The following is a 15,750-nucleotide window of genomic DNA, read 5'->3' as shown; positions in this document are numbered from 1 at the left end:
AGAGCCACTACGATGTTGCAAAACAACAAGAGGAGGAGGACGAAGAAGAAGAAGAAGAAGAAGAAGAAGAAGAAGAAGAAGAAGAAGAAGAAGAAGAAGAAGAAGAAGAAGAAGAAGAAAAAATAGCACTACTTCAATGTTCACTTGCACTTTAGATGTCCAATTTTTGAAATTTAATCAAAGGCTAGTCCAGCAAAACAACATCCCTCTCGAAGTCATCAGGTGCAATTTCATATCTCCATGACCTCGCCCTGCTTCTCCGTCAAAGCAATCTTATTCTTCCCCTTCCGGTATACTCTCTCATCCCTGGGATCAAACCCTCCATTTCCCCAAGTCGCCCATTCCGGCGTTTCAGGGCCCATGTAATCCTCGGGCCTAAAATCCTCACCACTCTCCAAACACTCAAAGAACTTTTGATAATCAATCCGAGTATGCCATTTCCCCTCGACCTTGAACCGTTCGCTCGCAAGCAGAATACAGCAACTATGGGCATGCTCGGCAGCTATGCCGTAGCCCAGACCGCGGCGGGCGAGAGCAGCATTGAGAGCTTCGACGAAAGCACATACTTCTTCGTAGAAGGGTACATTTTGCATTGTGAGACCTGCGCCAGCCGAGGAGGAGGTACCACAGTAGGTCACGCCTTTAACTTCGACGAAGCAGGGGAGACCTTTCTCGACGAGAGCTGCATAGCCTTCCGCTTCATCTTCGATGTTGAACCCCTTCACGAGCGTGAGGCGGAACACAGTGCGCTGTTCAAAGCGGCGCTCGCGCAGGATATCGAGGCAGCGGTTAAATCGCTTCCAGAAGTCTCGGTGGAGAGGTCTGTCGATTTTGCGGAGGGATTCGCGGTTTGAGGCATCGATGGAGACGTAAAGTTGTGTAACGGGCTTGAGGGTTGCTAACTGGTCTGGGTGTTGCGCGTTGCAGACTAGGAAGGAGGAGATATGCTCTTTATGAAGCATGGCTGTAAACTCATTGATATGAGGGTAGAAGATGGGCTCGCCAACTAGTGACAGAGCACAGTGTCTGATGCGCATGGCTTCTGCAAACCGCTCAGCTCGAACGCCTGGTACGCCACGCATCATCTTGATCTTTTGGTAATGGCCAGCTTTCACACCGTCGAATATCATTTCTGGAGGGTCGACTTTCCACCGCCAGGTTGTTCCAACTGGATTGGTTCCGTGACGCCAACAGAAGACACACTTATTAGAACATGACAGTGATGGTGTTGTCTCCATACACTGGTGAGAAGCAATGCCGTAGAAGGAGTATTTGTAACAGGAACCTCTGCCTCGAAGTGCTGATTTGGTCCATCGACATATCTTGACACCCGAATGCGAGCCAACTATGGAGTAACCCTGTTTGGTTAGTGCCGTATAAGTTGGTGAGTTCTTAGGTACCATTTCCTTGATGACCGCCGCTGCTTTTGACCCTGGTTTCTTGCTGTATGTTGTGAAATCCAACTCAAGCTCTTCCAGGTCGGCTTCTGGGACTTCTGTCTTATTCAGAGTACTTCCAATATCTTCAAGATCATTCAGAGCGTCTTTTTTCTGAGCTTTGGTTTTCCTTTGGGCGACGTTTTCCTCATCGAATAGCACGTCACCTTCCTCATCCACGTCCTCAACGTCACTCTCCACGGCATCACCACTGCCAACAACCCCCTCTCCCAGAGATCCTGTCGTCGCAATATGATTCAAAACGTCTTCGATGCCGTCTTTCCATTCTGCGAGTCGGTCTGCGGCATCCTTTTTCGTGTCTCCCATTCCAAGAGGAAATGCTCTTTTCCTCCCGGTCAACTTCGCCATCCACTTATCCACATCTCTAGCCTGGGAACAAAATCCCTCTTCCTCAGTAGGCCATCCTTCCCTGTCTCCAAATCCAAATACCGAGTATCCCAAAAGTGGCGAGAGAGGCGCCGTGTCTATCCTGAAATCATTATGTGTTTCCTGCAAATGCTCGAGAAAGTTGTCGAGCACAGTGTCGATGTTATAGGTAGGCAGTAGTAATAAGTAAAAGTAGCGAACTTCAGAATCCGATTTGGGAGGATTGATGAAATACTCGTCGTAATCTATGTATGATAAATCGAGTATTTCGGGCTCCAAAAAAGTGGTAGAGGTAGTATCCTCAAGCTTCTTTGTGCTCTTCGCAAGAGCTTCTGTAAAAACTTTGGCAGTCTTCTCAGTTGTGCCAGTTAACGAGGAGAAGAATACCAGAACTTTGATATTTTGCTTGTCGGATTTTATATCCTCCTGAGAAGACTTTCTCTTCTTAAGCCCGCCTACAATCCTTCTGGGAACCTTCTCTACAGTGGGCTTCTTCTCTGCTGGAGCTGGTTTCTCTTTCAAAGCTGGTAGAGGGGGGGATATCGGTGGCGTGTCTGTAATTTTGTGTCGAGGAAATCGCAGATGCAAAAACGTTCGAACAATTATCAAAGTTACTACCGTGGTGAGGATGATCGGGATTCGATAGATGTGCCAGACAGCTACAAGATCTATAGCCATGTGGTAAGCTTTATTTGTGCGGCAGATTGGGGGACAGAATAAATCTTACCAGTAATTTCAACCGGTAGCGTTGGCCGTAAAGTCCAAGTATCGTGAGCCATGTTGTCTTTGCGAGTTTTCGTTGTCACGAACATGGACTCGAGGGGAGTTTGGAGGGGAAATATTTCGTGGGGCACTGAACAGCGGCGCTAGCGGCCGCTTCAGAGAGAGAGGCTTCAACTCCCGGCACTGTTTCACTTCCTCCTGCTGGCTCCTGGCATCTTCATCATATCCATCTTTCCGAGTGCAAAACTGATCAACCTCTATGATTGAGAACAGATCAACATTAGTCTCGCGCTTCGTCATTCTGAATACGCACTCGAAAGTCTGAGACCTTTGATCCACCGAGGTCTGGTAATCCATGCTGTCAGATCGCTTTGAATACGGTAATAAGTGCGGATGGACTACTTTCACTGGCCCGTCTGGTAATACGCCGAGCTCAAATCATAGCACATTCAGTGGTCTGAAGCACGATGTTATCGAGTGTGACATGTGTATGTCTTGGAAGCGAGTTGATAATCCCGTCCTACGACGTCAACTCTATCTGTCAGCCCTAGATCTAGTCGAGACGGTAACAGTATCTGCAGCTCGATCTGCTCCAGACTTCCCAATCAAGGCTTTCGACTGGATGAAGCAGCCTCCAAAATCACCGACTTAGGTCAATACCCGAATCTTCTTTTCCGCCTACAGAAATATACCCGACGAGCTGATATCCGCATACGTCTGACAACTTACGTGAGGCCATCTCGTTTAAGTACCCGTTGATGTCAACAAACCATTCATGCCATCTCTTGACTATTCCCACTACGTCGTATTTGCCCCTTTCATGTCTTTCAACCCAATGCATTTCACCATGTCTACTCGCATAATCTATTTCATGTACCACCACACCCATCACTGCGTCATCTCCCGAGAAAAACGCCTAGCTGTATCCTCCGACTCTTTCACCCTGTTTCCTCTCCTACCAGCAGAACTCAGACTCAAGATTTGGGAAGCTGTTGCTGATGAGCCTCGAGTGGTGGAAGTCACATGCACTCCAACAGCGTCTCACATTCCCGAAGGACGCTGGTTCTCTCACAGCAAAGCACCAGTGATTTTCTGCGTGTGCTCCGAGTCTCGCTACATCGCTCTTCAGAAATTCGAGGTCCTCAAGTTCCATGCAGATCAGATCGGTATTCCGCCCAGTATCACGCTCTACATCAATTTTGCCTCAGAGTCGCTTCACCTGTGTGGAGATTTGCAGGCAGCCTGGGCACGGGATCTGTTGGAGAAGAATGAGCAGCTGAAGGAGAAGCTGAGGTTTATTTGTGTGAAGGAGATATTGTGGCAGGATCTCAATCAGGTGCACCTTACGCCTGTGTGGAATCCTGAGAGTAACGTGGAACCGCCACTGGCTGTTCGAGGCGGATTGAAAGCGCTGGTTGACGTCAAGTTTCACAGTGCGATTGTTTCTATGCCGTGAGAAGTCAGGGTGGACGTCAGTGCGGGCTTTAGAAACTTAGCCTTTAGTAGCAGCTGAACTCCTGGAAGAAATGTTTTGAGATAGAGCTGTGGCAGGATTTTGGCGTTTATGGAGCATTGGACAAGTCTATCGGTGGTGATGGTGATGATTATGCAAGGGTGACTAGGCCCAATATCGAGCTAAGGAAGCATCTATACTTTCAAGCACTTGAGAATATTGTCCTGAATACCGATGGAAGAGATAGATACAATGTTTCTTTATTAACGAGTTTTCGATATTATGGCAACACAGATGTTCATGACCATGCCACTTATCCTTCACCGGTTCCTCATCACCGACCTGGTGCATCATTTTCCGGAACTGCCGTCAGGTTCGATACTGGCCTCCGATCGTCATGATAATCATTCAAGTTTGGCGACATTGGTCTATCAAGCCTATCATCATGATACATTGGCAACTCGCCCGCATTTGGCGCTGACGGAGTGACGTTTCCTTGCACATCCTCAGGCGAGTGAGGGGCTTGACTTGCAGAGTGCAGCTCTGAAGCATTAATCGTAGGAGACAAACCTCCCCCTCCATAATAGCTATCCGTCGTATGATTGTGCTTATTGGACGGGTCAGCGAGTTCTGAGACTGGGACTGGTGCAGGCGGTGGTTGAGAGGATCGAGATTGAGATTGACGACGACGGCGCCACCAAAAACAGAATCCAAATGCGGCAGCAAGGAGTACGACTACTGGAATTGAGACGCCGACACCAATTGCAATTGTGTGGCTGTTGCCAGAAGACTTTCCGGTGGCGCTCTCCGAAGGTCTTGATGACAGTGTGCTTGGGAGCTCGCTTGGGGCTGAAACGGGCGTCTTACTGGGAAATGGAACGCCGGTGGATTGTGGTATGCTCGCTGCGCCTGGTGGGACTTCCACAATGTTGCTTGTGACAGACTTCTGATTCGATTGGGCAATGCCGATGCGGTTGTTCGTCAGATCGAAAACAACATACGCTGATCGGAGGAAGAAATCGCCAAGCAAGTAGCCACCTCTGTATCCTAGTCAGCATTGTTTACCCAACCGCGATACAAGTGGTTCCTTAGAAGGTGGAAAGACTCAGCAGGTTATAGTTGCTAATGTGATATTTAGAAATACTTACGGGACATAGCCTTCCAATATCCCCAGTATGCAAACATCTGAAAATGGCAAGGTGGTTGGTTCAGGTGAGGAAACGAAAATCTTGTTGATCAATTCCGAATAAGCGACCTTGACCACTGAGCCGCTCTCAAATGTGAAAGTCATATATGATGAGTTACTGTACTTGCAATCGACATAAGGTGTACTATTTGTGAAAGTGACGTCGAACAAGCTGTAAATTGTGCTCACAACTTCACCTGGTAGGTATATCACTGTCGTAGATGACTCGAGGATGATTGGTGTTGAAAAGCTGGGATTTGTGATTGGAATGGTCGTCCCATCTTCAGGAGTGATGGACATTGATGTCAACCCCACTGTGAAAGTAGTGTAATTTCCTTTCTTGTCTTTGTGTATTGGCATCGAGTACAGCGTCCCATAGTATTTTTCGGTATCGACGCCTCCAAAGAGGATACTACCAGTATCGCTGTCAACGGAATTTAGCCACAGACTATAGACTTTCGTATTTGTAAGTCCGTTGCTGACCATCTGGTCCATGAAGTTTGGATATAAAATCGACGTGGCGACTTGACCTGAGTACCCGATTCCCATTATCCCTTCAATAGTGCTCAGGACGCCAGTCATGTTACTAGCGAGGCCCATCTGGAGCATAATTCGAGCTTCACCATTGTCTCCGACTGCAAAAATGTCTTTGATATAATCGCCTCTTGCAAAGGTTCCATCTACATAAGTGATGTTAAAGCCACCAGCCGAGACTGTAGATATGGTTTGTGAGGTATTCGGGTTGACTACAGATAATGTCTGTTCAGCTTCAAGGCTCTGCAGAATCTATTTGAGTGAGGAGAAGAGCTTACAAGACGTGAGACAACCTCCTTCTTTGCATGCTGCTGCCGTATCTGCGATGACCCAGATGTCACTGCTTCCCGTGCTTAACAACAATGACAACTTCTGTGCCGGCGTCCCGACTTCAACAGAGGCATAATAGATGCCACGAGACTTATTGTTTGATAGTAACTCTTGGAAGTTAGAGCGTTGAGAGATCTCTCGACGGAGTAATTGCTCATTCCTAGCCAAGGCTCTGGTGACAGGGTAAGAAACAACCTTCGCTGCGGAGCCGGAGCCGACTAAGTAAACAAGGCTGCAAGTGAGAAGCCAAACGAGCGACTGTATGGACATGATGAAGCAATTCGATTTATACGTATGGTGTCTGTTTCCACAAAGCAGAATTTTCTAAGGCAATGCCCTTCGCAATGGTGTCGCGGGGTTTTTAATCATGACCGTAACCAACAACAACCCCCTGGAATCCTTCACGTTGGCGAAGCTTCGCCGTATTCGCGAGCCTGCAGACCAACATTGTGTTATCTGAAGGATTCGCTCGATACAGTCAAGATTCGCACAAATGTATTGTTGGCGAGGCTGCGGCTGGGTTTCCCAGCAAATGATATCGCTTCCAAAAAGCCAAACAAACATCACGAATTGTGGTACCTGGGTGTTGACCGGGCTCCATCGGATTCAGGGAAGTACCTGTCGTTCTCCAGGGTTTGATCCAATATCCGATTATGTTGTACAACGCAAGTCGCATTTATTAAGCGTTAAGCTGTAGCATTTGTGCAAGAGTCAATGGCTTTGATTCCGTTGCTGTGAAACCAGATGGTGACTTATTGTCAATGTCCCCTGGAAGCCATGATCAAAATAATGGTAGTCGACCTCTCCCGCGAGCATCTCAATTTCTTGGAGACATGTCGTGAGCCATGGACAAGGACCGATGCCTACAAGTTTGTGCAAATTCGCAGGGTGAGACGGCCGTTGAAGAGCCCTTGTCGGACAATATGACGGCCGCCATGGCTTCTAATGTCAATCTCAGGTTGGCCACGTCTGCAGGAGGAAGCAGTGCAACGATGCTTTCGATTAGCTCCACAGAGAAGCCTGCAAGTTCGATTGAAGTGATTCGAGCGAAAATAAGGTGCCCATGTTTATATGTCGAATTGTTCTTGATAAAGGAAGCCGGGTTCCGATTAGAACTCAAAATAACACAGAATCAGGCGGTGAGAAGTGGCAAAGCCGTCAGGCCTCAACGGCCCCCAACAGCCCCCAAAGACCCCTCACTTCTCTATCCTCGTACATGCACTTCGAAATCTCCAGTCTATGCTTGAGGAGTTTCTTCATTTTGCACGAAGAGTTCTATCACAGTGACAGCATGAGAGAAGGAGGGGTATATGAGCACATCTGGGCGAAAGTCATGGTTGCCGAGACATCGTGTTTACAGTCCCGCCTTTATAAGCGAAGAGGGCAGTCAAACCCAACTAACAAAGGATTTCAAGAAGTGTTTGACCAATTAGAAGTGCTCAGAACCTTTGTGGAGTAAGCACAATGAGAATTCATGGTATTTGTTCCAGCTGTTCTATCCTAGCTCCTGTAGCGTATAGATTTGCATTGTTTTTGAGCCCACCCTGGACGAATTAGCTTCCGCGACCAATCCTTATCCTCACCATCTAGGCAGCCTACCAATGTCTACCTAGAGGCTTAATAGAAAACAACTTTGATCAATCGCCACCTTCTTGGGTCTGTGTTTGAGTGTTATTACTAAGGATATCAGACGACATTATCTTTTGAATTGAGTAGGGAGCTTAGAGTTGTCAACTTCGACTCGTTAAATCTTTGTCAAACGTCAACACAATTGTTCACGAATGGAGAATCAAAAGTCTATACCGGATATTTTTTTTTTTTTGCAATTACTCATTACATACCATGACCTCATAAGTGATCCGTGATCTTGTTTGTTGGATTGCGCTCGTGCCATCCATAGCAAAGTAGAGCTGAAGAAGGAAATAGCTCCACCTCAAGAGATCTACTCTCCAAGAAACAAAGAAATCTGCCAGCCATAGCTCCTCCCATCGTCCTTCGTATCTCATGACGTGATCCCTGGGTGTTTAACGCCTGTGAAGCAAAGAATGTCGCTCGCTAAAATGATCAAAAAGGAGATGAGAAAATCATTCGACGAGGAATGCACCTGCTCCTCGTCGTGTCGTGTGGAAAGAGAGGGGAATTTTGTGAAATCAGAAACAATAAAGTGCGACATGTAATCAAAACATCCACCATATGACACCTTACTTGATTATAAGGGTCCGCGCCTTGCCACGTCCAGGGCGACGATCAGGGGTAGATCCATCGTAGATACCTCCAAGATTGCGTTCTCCACACTTCTTTTGCTCATACCGTCGAAGCATCTCAACAACATCTTCTCCTTCCTCTTCCTCATCGATTTCCAGAGAGTGATTGGCAAGCTTGTAATTGAGTGGGAGCTTGGTGAACTTCTTCGAATTGCCTTGAACCTTCTTGGTGGACCCTTTCTTGCTTGATGCAATTGTGAAACCATCTTCGTCAACTATCTTAGCCTTGAGGACAGTCTCTGCTATCGCTTTGTCCAAGTTTGGCTTAGGCTTTTCCTTCTCAGCTTGTCCGCCCGGCGCTTGATCATCTTCTTCCATGTCCTCATCATCGAAGTGCTCAAACTGCGGAAGGCGAATACCCTTCTTTTGGCCCGTTGCCCAATCCAGATTCTCTCTTGTTTGAAGTATGGTGTTGTATGCGTTTCTACCGGCCCACCTCCAGAATCCCTCGGCCCTCATTTCGGTCTCTTTATCTTCTCTGGTTATGATCTCTATATCTTCCTTGACCGCAGCAACGAGTTTGGCAACCAAATCCTTCCGTGTTCTGGAATTCTTGGGAGGACTAACAACTTCGATGCCGAGACGGAAGAAAATCTCAGGGTCGACACCATCATAGGCGTCTGTCGCGGCGGCGGCGAACTGGGTGGAGTACTTTCGGGATCCGAGACCATGGCTAGCATACTTTACTGGAGTACTCGTCCTCTTGACAATCTTTCGTTGCCGAGGTGTCATATCCCTCAATGGCGTGGCAGGAGACTTGACCGCGAAAGATTCGAAACGAGCCACCATGCTCTCCTCATCGTACTCGGCATCATTTTCCTCGATGACTGGGCTTTCGTCAACAGCAGTGCCACTGTAGTCGTAGACATAGGTGCCCTCCCAAGCTCCCTTGCTCTCATGTACGGTTAGGTGTATCGCTTCACTGATGAAGTCGGTTTCGTCTAGGGGAAACGCTTCGAATGACTTCCTATCTCTTCTACCATTCCCCGATTTCTTGGCTTTCTTCTTTTCCCGTCTGGTAACTCTTGTATCATCTACGCTTGGACACTCCGAACCCGTATCTGTTAAGGTGCTGTTGGAGTTTGTCGCTGAAGATCCACGTCTCCCTCTTGAACTGGACGCTTTGGCAGGCGGAAAGACAGTATTAGGCTCGTCTAGGGCTGCGATTTGTCGTACAATCTTGAGAATTTCCTTGTGGCGGCTATGGTGCAGCTCATCGGAGGAGTTGCAGCTGAGGAACGTTAGCTAAAGCTCTGCTGACGTGGGGTTGTTCGTACCCAAAACATTCGTGCGATTTGCCTATCGGGCTACATCAGTATGGAATATCTTTCTAGAAGAGAATATACAACATACCAACGAAATGTAATTGCTGGTGGAACCTATAGCAAGGCTCAACATGCTTCCCTATGCAACTTGTCTTGGCACGTCCATTGTGCAAAGGCGTAGCACAGATGCCACAGTGGTGTTCTACGTCCCATTAGCAAGCCCCCTGCGAATATAGCGACTCATATGATGTGACCATACCAAGGCCTGGAGACACTTCCCACCTGAATAGTGCTTTTCCCTTGTAGAGGCGGGTCTCGGGAGCAATCGTTGCCCAGTTCATTGTGGTGATGATATGGGGAGGTAAGGACTGGATTGGATTGGAAGTAGACAGCCTGCTCGAGCAAGATTAGTGGCAGTATTGAAAGCAGGCTATTTGTAAGTTATAATGAAGCTTAAGCTCACTATCCAGCACATTCTGGTTTAGTATTGAGCAACAGAACGTAATTCAAGGTTGCGATGACTGAAAGGCTGGCAAGACCGCGCTCAGTGTCAGGAGAGAAGATTGTGGTATCGAAGAGGAGAGTGAGACGTACTGTGTATGCTACTCTGCGTGAAAGCGAATTGGGAGCCTCGAGCAAGTTGGTGTTCGATCAACGAAGCCTTCGAAGTTGTTGTGCAAGAGAAGGTGCTGCGTGGGGGTGTTGTAGAGAAACTCGACGTTGAAAGGAATAAGGAAAACACGTCGTAGAGGAGGGAGGAGTGTTGTGGTTTTCCCTATCTAGGTAATCACGCGGGGTCCTCGTCTTATCAGGCCAGGGACGCTAACAGAACGTAAACGAGGCACAAGATGATTGATAGAGTCAATCGATCATCTTCTGTGTCTGTGCAATGAATGTTCCAAATCAATCTTTCAACATTCACGAGATGTGAAGAAATGGAAAGGGGTTCATTTGGGGCAACTCCGTTTGTAGAGTGGTCCGTACACACCGCCTCAACACCACGACGGAGAGCGAGAACGGCAACTTACATGCCTGCTCCAAAATATGCAGCCAGCCACTGGACTGGTCTCATTCTTCGAAGTAGTCCTATCACATATACCATGAAGATCAGGAACCATGTACACGGCACTCAAGGAAAAGTGGATTGGGACAACACTACCAAATACATGCTCAGAACACCACCCATCAAAACCAATCCGATGTCAAACCAGCCACACCCAGATACTTTTGACACTTTTCTGGACCCTCGCAAAGTTGATTTGCCCATTGAAACATCAAGCTTGCTGGCCCAGTGTTGAACTGGTAAGCTTCCACAAATCCAGTCTACAGGTCGCGGACTAGTCGAGCTCCGGCCCAAGCGTACGGATAGTTGCGTTGATACCAGTTGACACTGACACAGTGAGCAAAAAATCGTTCAAAGAGTGGAATTTGTCCAATCAAGCACCCGGGAAATTAACTTACAAGGTCTTGCGCCCTGCAATACGTGGGTGAGTTGCCCACGAGCCTCCTAGGACTATATTATGCTTCTCGTCGAAAAAGTCGGCTACAGTCGTCAGGATACAAATAGCCGGGCAAGTAAGATATGGTTCTCTCACCTGTATATGCAGGATACAGTTTCATGGGCTCAAAACCTTCATGTTTTGCGAGTGGGGAACTGGTCCATTCCCACACACCTCCCATGTCGGCTTGGCCAGCAAGTTTGTTGCCATTGGCCGTCACAGCAACAGGGTGCCAATGCTTGAATCCAACATTGGCATTTTCTAGATTGGTGAATAGCTCTTGCGAGCCCTCACCAGGTTGAGAAGTGCGTGATGGCGGGCTTTCTTGAACTCCATCATTGACGAGGTGACTAGAATTGGGTCAGCATTTGGCTTCACCTTGGCTCAAGTCACATACCCATTGACAGCCGGAACAGTCTTTCCTAAATGCTGCTCCGCCTCTTTCAATCTCAGACCATCTACATGGCTGTAAATGCTTCGAGCCTCCTCGAAAGTTGGAATTCTCCCGTCCATCCATTTGGCACAGCCCGCAAGCTCGTCATAAGAAGCAAAAACTGGCCAGTGTAAGGCATGCTTCAGCGGAACCAGACCATACACGGTACGCACAAATTTGCCTTCGAGGTATGCCTGTGTCAGAGGTAAAGAACTGTTGCCTCCAAGAGTGTTCAAGTTCCCATTCGACACCACGTGGGAATGGCCATTTGTATGGCTTGGACTCGCTGTTGCACCAGTCCAAGAAGCTGGAATGCTAAAGCTGTGAGTCTGTTCCAGATACCGAGCATACTATAATGTAGTGAGCAAAGCTTCATCATGGGGAATTGGTGGTGTGTCATACATCTTGATTGGTAATGGGCCTTGCTTGGGCCTTGAATGCTGGTACTAGGACAGTCCGAGGAGGTTTTTCATTGTCCCTGCTCTCATATCAGCAGTGGCCATTTCTCAGCATCGAGTTACCTACCATCCGAAGTGGCTATCACCACCAGAGTTGTCTTCCGGGTCATTGAGTCCAATAGTGATCCTTTGCTCCGGAACATCGAACCATTCATTATCAACCTTGGCGGCTTCAGCTATGGATGACATTCCTTCGAAGTCAGGCTTGAACTTAGATGGTGGCAAGGTCTTGTCACTCTGAAGAAGCATATAGAGAAGAGTTTCCAGATGCATGATCTCATGCTCGAATCCAATCCACAAAGACCTGCCAACTTCACGAGGAACTGTTTTGGCAGTTGTGAGTTTCTCAATTTTAGCCCGGACTTGATTTTGATATACGAGTATTTCTTCGACTGGTGGCCACTCCTCAGGAACCTCGGAATGGTCGTGGCAACGCTCGGGGTTGTCAACGTCTGGGTCAATACCTCTTTCAAATATTTTGGGGTAGTACGAAGGCTCACACATGGGCTGTTTCGTAGCCTTAGTGAGCTGGATGTCCACGAATGTTGGAATATGTCCCAGGTAGAAAATACAAGCATTACGGAGCTTGATGGGTTTCTCGTTCAGTTCGGCCTCGGGGATCATGCCTCTGGTCACCAAATCCCAGACACTCCACAAGCCCTTCCAGTCTTCCATGGTTGGGACTGTGGAAGCAGCATACAACGAGGGATCAGTTTTGAACGCCATGTTTCGCTTGAGTAAGTGAAGGCCTGAGAAGATGAATTATATATCAGCAGATATTTCAACAAGTACGTCAACAAGTTTGATAGAGGTACACAGTGCAGCACCAAGCAGGTTGAGTAATACCATGAACCACAGACTAGTTTAGTGCAAAGAGGCAAACCCCGAACATAACATTGGCCCGTGCAGTGTAAGCCAAGATCGTTGTCAACCTGGGTTTGACCCCCACACTTTCCGCTGTGGCGGAATGGTCATGCGATCTACAACCCAGCCCTCTGGCCCCAAGAAAGAGGGTGTGCTGTCAATGGAAAGTAAGGGAGCCTCATCTGGCAGCACTCACTTTCACCTACGGCCCGAGCATTGTGTGCGTCAACCGCCCAGCCCTGCAAAGTGAAATAAGAAAGTATGAAATAGCACGAAAAAGCTTACTGTATGTGTCAGATGAGGCTGACATCCGCTGCATTTCAACTAATCCTGAGGCCCTCCAAAGCTGAGCCGCCCCTTCTGGAGAATATTTCAGGCTTTCCTCGATTTGGATCCTTTCTCCAGCCTTGATCTCAACCCCCTTAATGCTCACATCGCGGACGGGTGAGCAGAAGGCTTGGTGGCGTCCACCTTCGGCGTCAAACACATATTCGCCGATCACTTTCCAGTCTTCTAGTTCGAAAACCTTCTCTTTGTATATGCCATTTGCGTTGACAAGTCCGTTCATGATGAACCTATCGGAACCGTCAGCTTGAGACTAATAGTGCCAAAGAAGATTCGCTCCTACCTATGGGTAATTCCCTCGCGGTCTTTTTAACAGCCCTTGTCAGCTTGCTTAAACTATGAACATCAGAAAATTCAATTCTTACCATTATACGCATGGCTGAAGACAATTGTTTAGTGAGAAGTTCTCATCTTTGGCAAATCAAGAACTTACTAAACCTTCGATGGATCACTTGTTGCATCCAGTCCTACAAGCATCGAGTCTGAAGCTTGCAAAATATCTGAAAACCCTTTCAGAAACTGGGCACTACCCTCACGGGAGAAATTCCCTGCAATTGTCAATGGGTGAGCTCGAATAGTGGACGAATACTCACCAATACTGGATCCAAGAGACATTACACATTTCGGACGAGAAATGTTCTCTGGCGTTTTCAGCCAGTCCAGTCCATCATCGTATGTGCCATGCAGTCCATGGCATCTGACATGCTTGAACTCAGGTACTTGTTCAAGCGTCCGATGTAGCTCTTTCAGAGACAGATCCAGGGCGTAGTAGTCGATGTCCTTGCCAGCAGAATCAAGAGCCTCAAGCAAAATACTTACCTTACGAAGGTTACTGTCACGTGTTAGTTCTGAGACATTGGCAAAGTCCATATTCATTCGACCAACCCACTGCCTAGCTCAACAACCATGGAGCCAGATGGAATGGCCTCTGCAATGTTACGAGCAGAGTTTGTAAGGACCTCGATTTCCGCATTGGTAAGATAGTATTCTTCCAAGTATGTTATCTGTTCCACATAAGCGGTTTCCCGGCAGTCGTCAACCCGTTAGGTTCACTCACTTCTTCAAATAACTGCAAACCTCGCTCATCGTACAGAAGTAGTGTTGGAAGCCGTCTTGGGCCTTCTTGCGGGTTCAAAGAGTTCAAGATTTCATCCTTGAGACTGATTTCGACCGCATCGTGGCGAATATCAATGATATCTACGTTTGGCGCCATTTTGGGATGAAGAGCTGCTGGGGACTCTAGACTTTCGGCCCTTTTGGTTCCCTGAACTCCTTTGACTTCGATATACTGAGCATCACTGAATACTGTGCTCATCGGAGCCATGACGGGATGTCCTAATGTAGTGGAAGGGCGTGAAAGGTAAAAATGAAGCTAGAGGTGGGGTATGGATACACGGTAGTACATGGGGTTTTGGGAGCAAATAATAAAGAGAAACAAAGAAGAACTAATATATAGTGTCCGCTGAGCGACTTTCGCCAAAGAGCACATATCGAATGGAGATCCTAAATTGGAGAACGCCCAATCCTGGGCACTGGCCCTGGACTCTGGAGACACTAGCTGCCACTCGAAATGGAACGGCGCCTTGAATCGATCATCGAAGCCTGGGCCCAATGTACCTGAATGGGACAATGGAATGCAGAAACCTCGCCCCGCAGTCAGCAATAGATCCCGGAGACCAGCATAATAAGAGCCCCCCACGCTCAAAAGCGTCAAGCGTGACCTCATCATTAATAACTCACATCTCAACCCCTCGATCGCCCCGCCGAATAGGAACTACTTCTAGCAGCATACGATTATTCATGACGTCCGCTTGACGGAACACCGGGTTCTCCAAACGGGCCATTTGAGCCCCAGTAGTTACTGATGTTGTTAAGATTGAGTTTGCCGGGCGTCAGGAAAATTTGATGGGTCAGCCAGATTTGAGATCTGATGTGGAATCAAAGTGTCTGGCCCGTGCAGCGAAGGAATGCCATGGCTGTCCCATGCCACGTCTATCACAAGTCAAACGACAGCGGCCTGCAACGACAAACCAGCCCTGTAAGGTACAGTCTCGCCCCAGCGGGCAGTGCTGAGAGCTGCTACCAACTTTGAGTTGCTGCACAACACAGTTTTCATCCAAAACTGGGGGTAAAACCCCCGAAGGAGCTCTCTGCATTGTGTGGAGGGGTAATCCAGGAAGGGCAGGCAGAGGCGTCTGTTGGAGGATGACGCGGTTATTGGACTCACATGTAGTGCCACTCATCCTCTCCGGAAGTCCTCTTGAACCCTGTCATGGCGGGTCTGATGCGGGGGAAGAAGAGTTGGTGGCGCTGGCCTGGCTTTATTATTGAAGCCTCCTTCCGGTGACAAATATCGTCATGTCAGCAATAGAATGTACTTAGCTGAGAAAGCAAGAAGCTCCGAGGACGGTTTGTTTGGAGTGAGATCTTCTCATTGATATTGGATCAGTCATCATTAAAAGAGGAACACGGAGTTCCTCAAAAAGCCTTTGATGATAATACGAGTTACCAGCTTCAGACAATGCGAGGCTTGGAGAAAGACACTTGCAAGAATAATTAGCAACGAGGTGGAG

The 15,750-nt window shown here is 47.9% G+C and overlaps 6 protein-coding genes across 6 annotated transcripts; 1 reads left to right on the top strand and 5 right to left on the bottom strand.

Annotated features, from left to right (window-relative positions):
• Positions 1–230: 230 nt before the first annotated feature.
• On the bottom strand, positions 231–2,602 carry ONS95_014518 (uncharacterized protein; the record flags this gene model as incomplete). The annotated part of the gene is made up of 2 exons (XM_058508170.1): positions 231–2,491; positions 2,551–2,602. The coding sequence occupies 2 exons, from the start codon at positions 2,600–2,602 to the stop codon at positions 231–233; spliced, it is 2,313 nt and encodes a 770-aa protein (XP_058355852.1).
• Positions 2,603–3,393: 791 nt separating this feature from the next.
• Positions 3,394–4,002, top strand: ONS95_014517 (uncharacterized protein; the record flags this gene model as incomplete). Its single annotated transcript, XM_058508169.1, has 1 exon — positions 3,394–4,002. One exon carries the CDS (start codon positions 3,394–3,396, stop codon positions 4,000–4,002), a length of 609 nt encoding a protein of 202 aa, XP_058355851.1.
• Positions 4,003–4,333: 331 nt separating this feature from the next.
• ONS95_014516 (uncharacterized protein) lies at positions 4,334–6,319 on the bottom strand (the record flags this gene model as incomplete). The annotated part of the gene is made up of 3 exons (XM_058508168.1): positions 4,334–5,039; positions 5,148–5,931; positions 5,998–6,319. The coding sequence occupies 3 exons, from the start codon at positions 6,317–6,319 to the stop codon at positions 4,334–4,336; spliced, it is 1,812 nt and encodes a 603-aa protein (XP_058355850.1).
• A 1,931-nt stretch (positions 6,320–8,250) lies between these two features.
• ONS95_014515 (uncharacterized protein) lies at positions 8,251–9,919 on the bottom strand (the record flags this gene model as incomplete). The annotated part of the gene is made up of 4 exons (XM_058508167.1): positions 8,251–9,544; positions 9,591–9,612; positions 9,667–9,780; positions 9,838–9,919. The coding sequence occupies 4 exons, from the start codon at positions 9,917–9,919 to the stop codon at positions 8,251–8,253; spliced, it is 1,512 nt and encodes a 503-aa protein (XP_058355849.1).
• An 864-nt stretch (positions 9,920–10,783) lies between these two features.
• EGT1 (Ergothioneine biosynthesis protein 1) lies at positions 10,784–14,501 on the bottom strand (the record flags this gene model as incomplete). Its single annotated transcript, XM_058508166.1, has 13 exons — positions 10,784–10,968; positions 11,040–11,121; positions 11,174–11,427; positions 11,475–11,860; positions 11,913–11,988; positions 12,036–12,717; positions 13,118–13,407; positions 13,461–13,482; positions 13,543–13,556; positions 13,611–13,725; positions 13,771–14,009; positions 14,063–14,181; positions 14,235–14,501. 13 exons carry the CDS (start codon positions 14,499–14,501, stop codon positions 10,902–10,904), a joined length of 2,613 nt encoding a protein of 870 aa, XP_058355848.1. The 3' UTR covers positions 10,784–10,901.
• Positions 14,502–15,087: 586 nt separating this feature from the next.
• On the bottom strand, positions 15,088–15,420 carry ONS95_014513 (uncharacterized protein; the record flags this gene model as incomplete). Its single annotated transcript, XM_058508165.1, has 1 exon — positions 15,088–15,420. One exon carries the CDS (start codon positions 15,418–15,420, stop codon positions 15,088–15,090), a length of 333 nt encoding a protein of 110 aa, XP_058355847.1.
• Positions 15,421–15,750: the final 330 nt, after the last annotated feature.

The sequence above is a fragment of the Cadophora gregata genome (assembly GCF_030347475.1).
Source record: "Cadophora gregata isolate MNR1 chromosome Unknown scaffold_9, whole genome shotgun sequence".
NCBI classification, from domain to species: domain Eukaryota; kingdom Fungi; phylum Ascomycota; class Leotiomycetes; order Helotiales; family Ploettnerulaceae; genus Cadophora; species Cadophora gregata.
The sequence above is the reverse complement of the archived record's forward strand: the minus strand, read 5'-3'. Positions and strand labels throughout refer to the sequence as shown.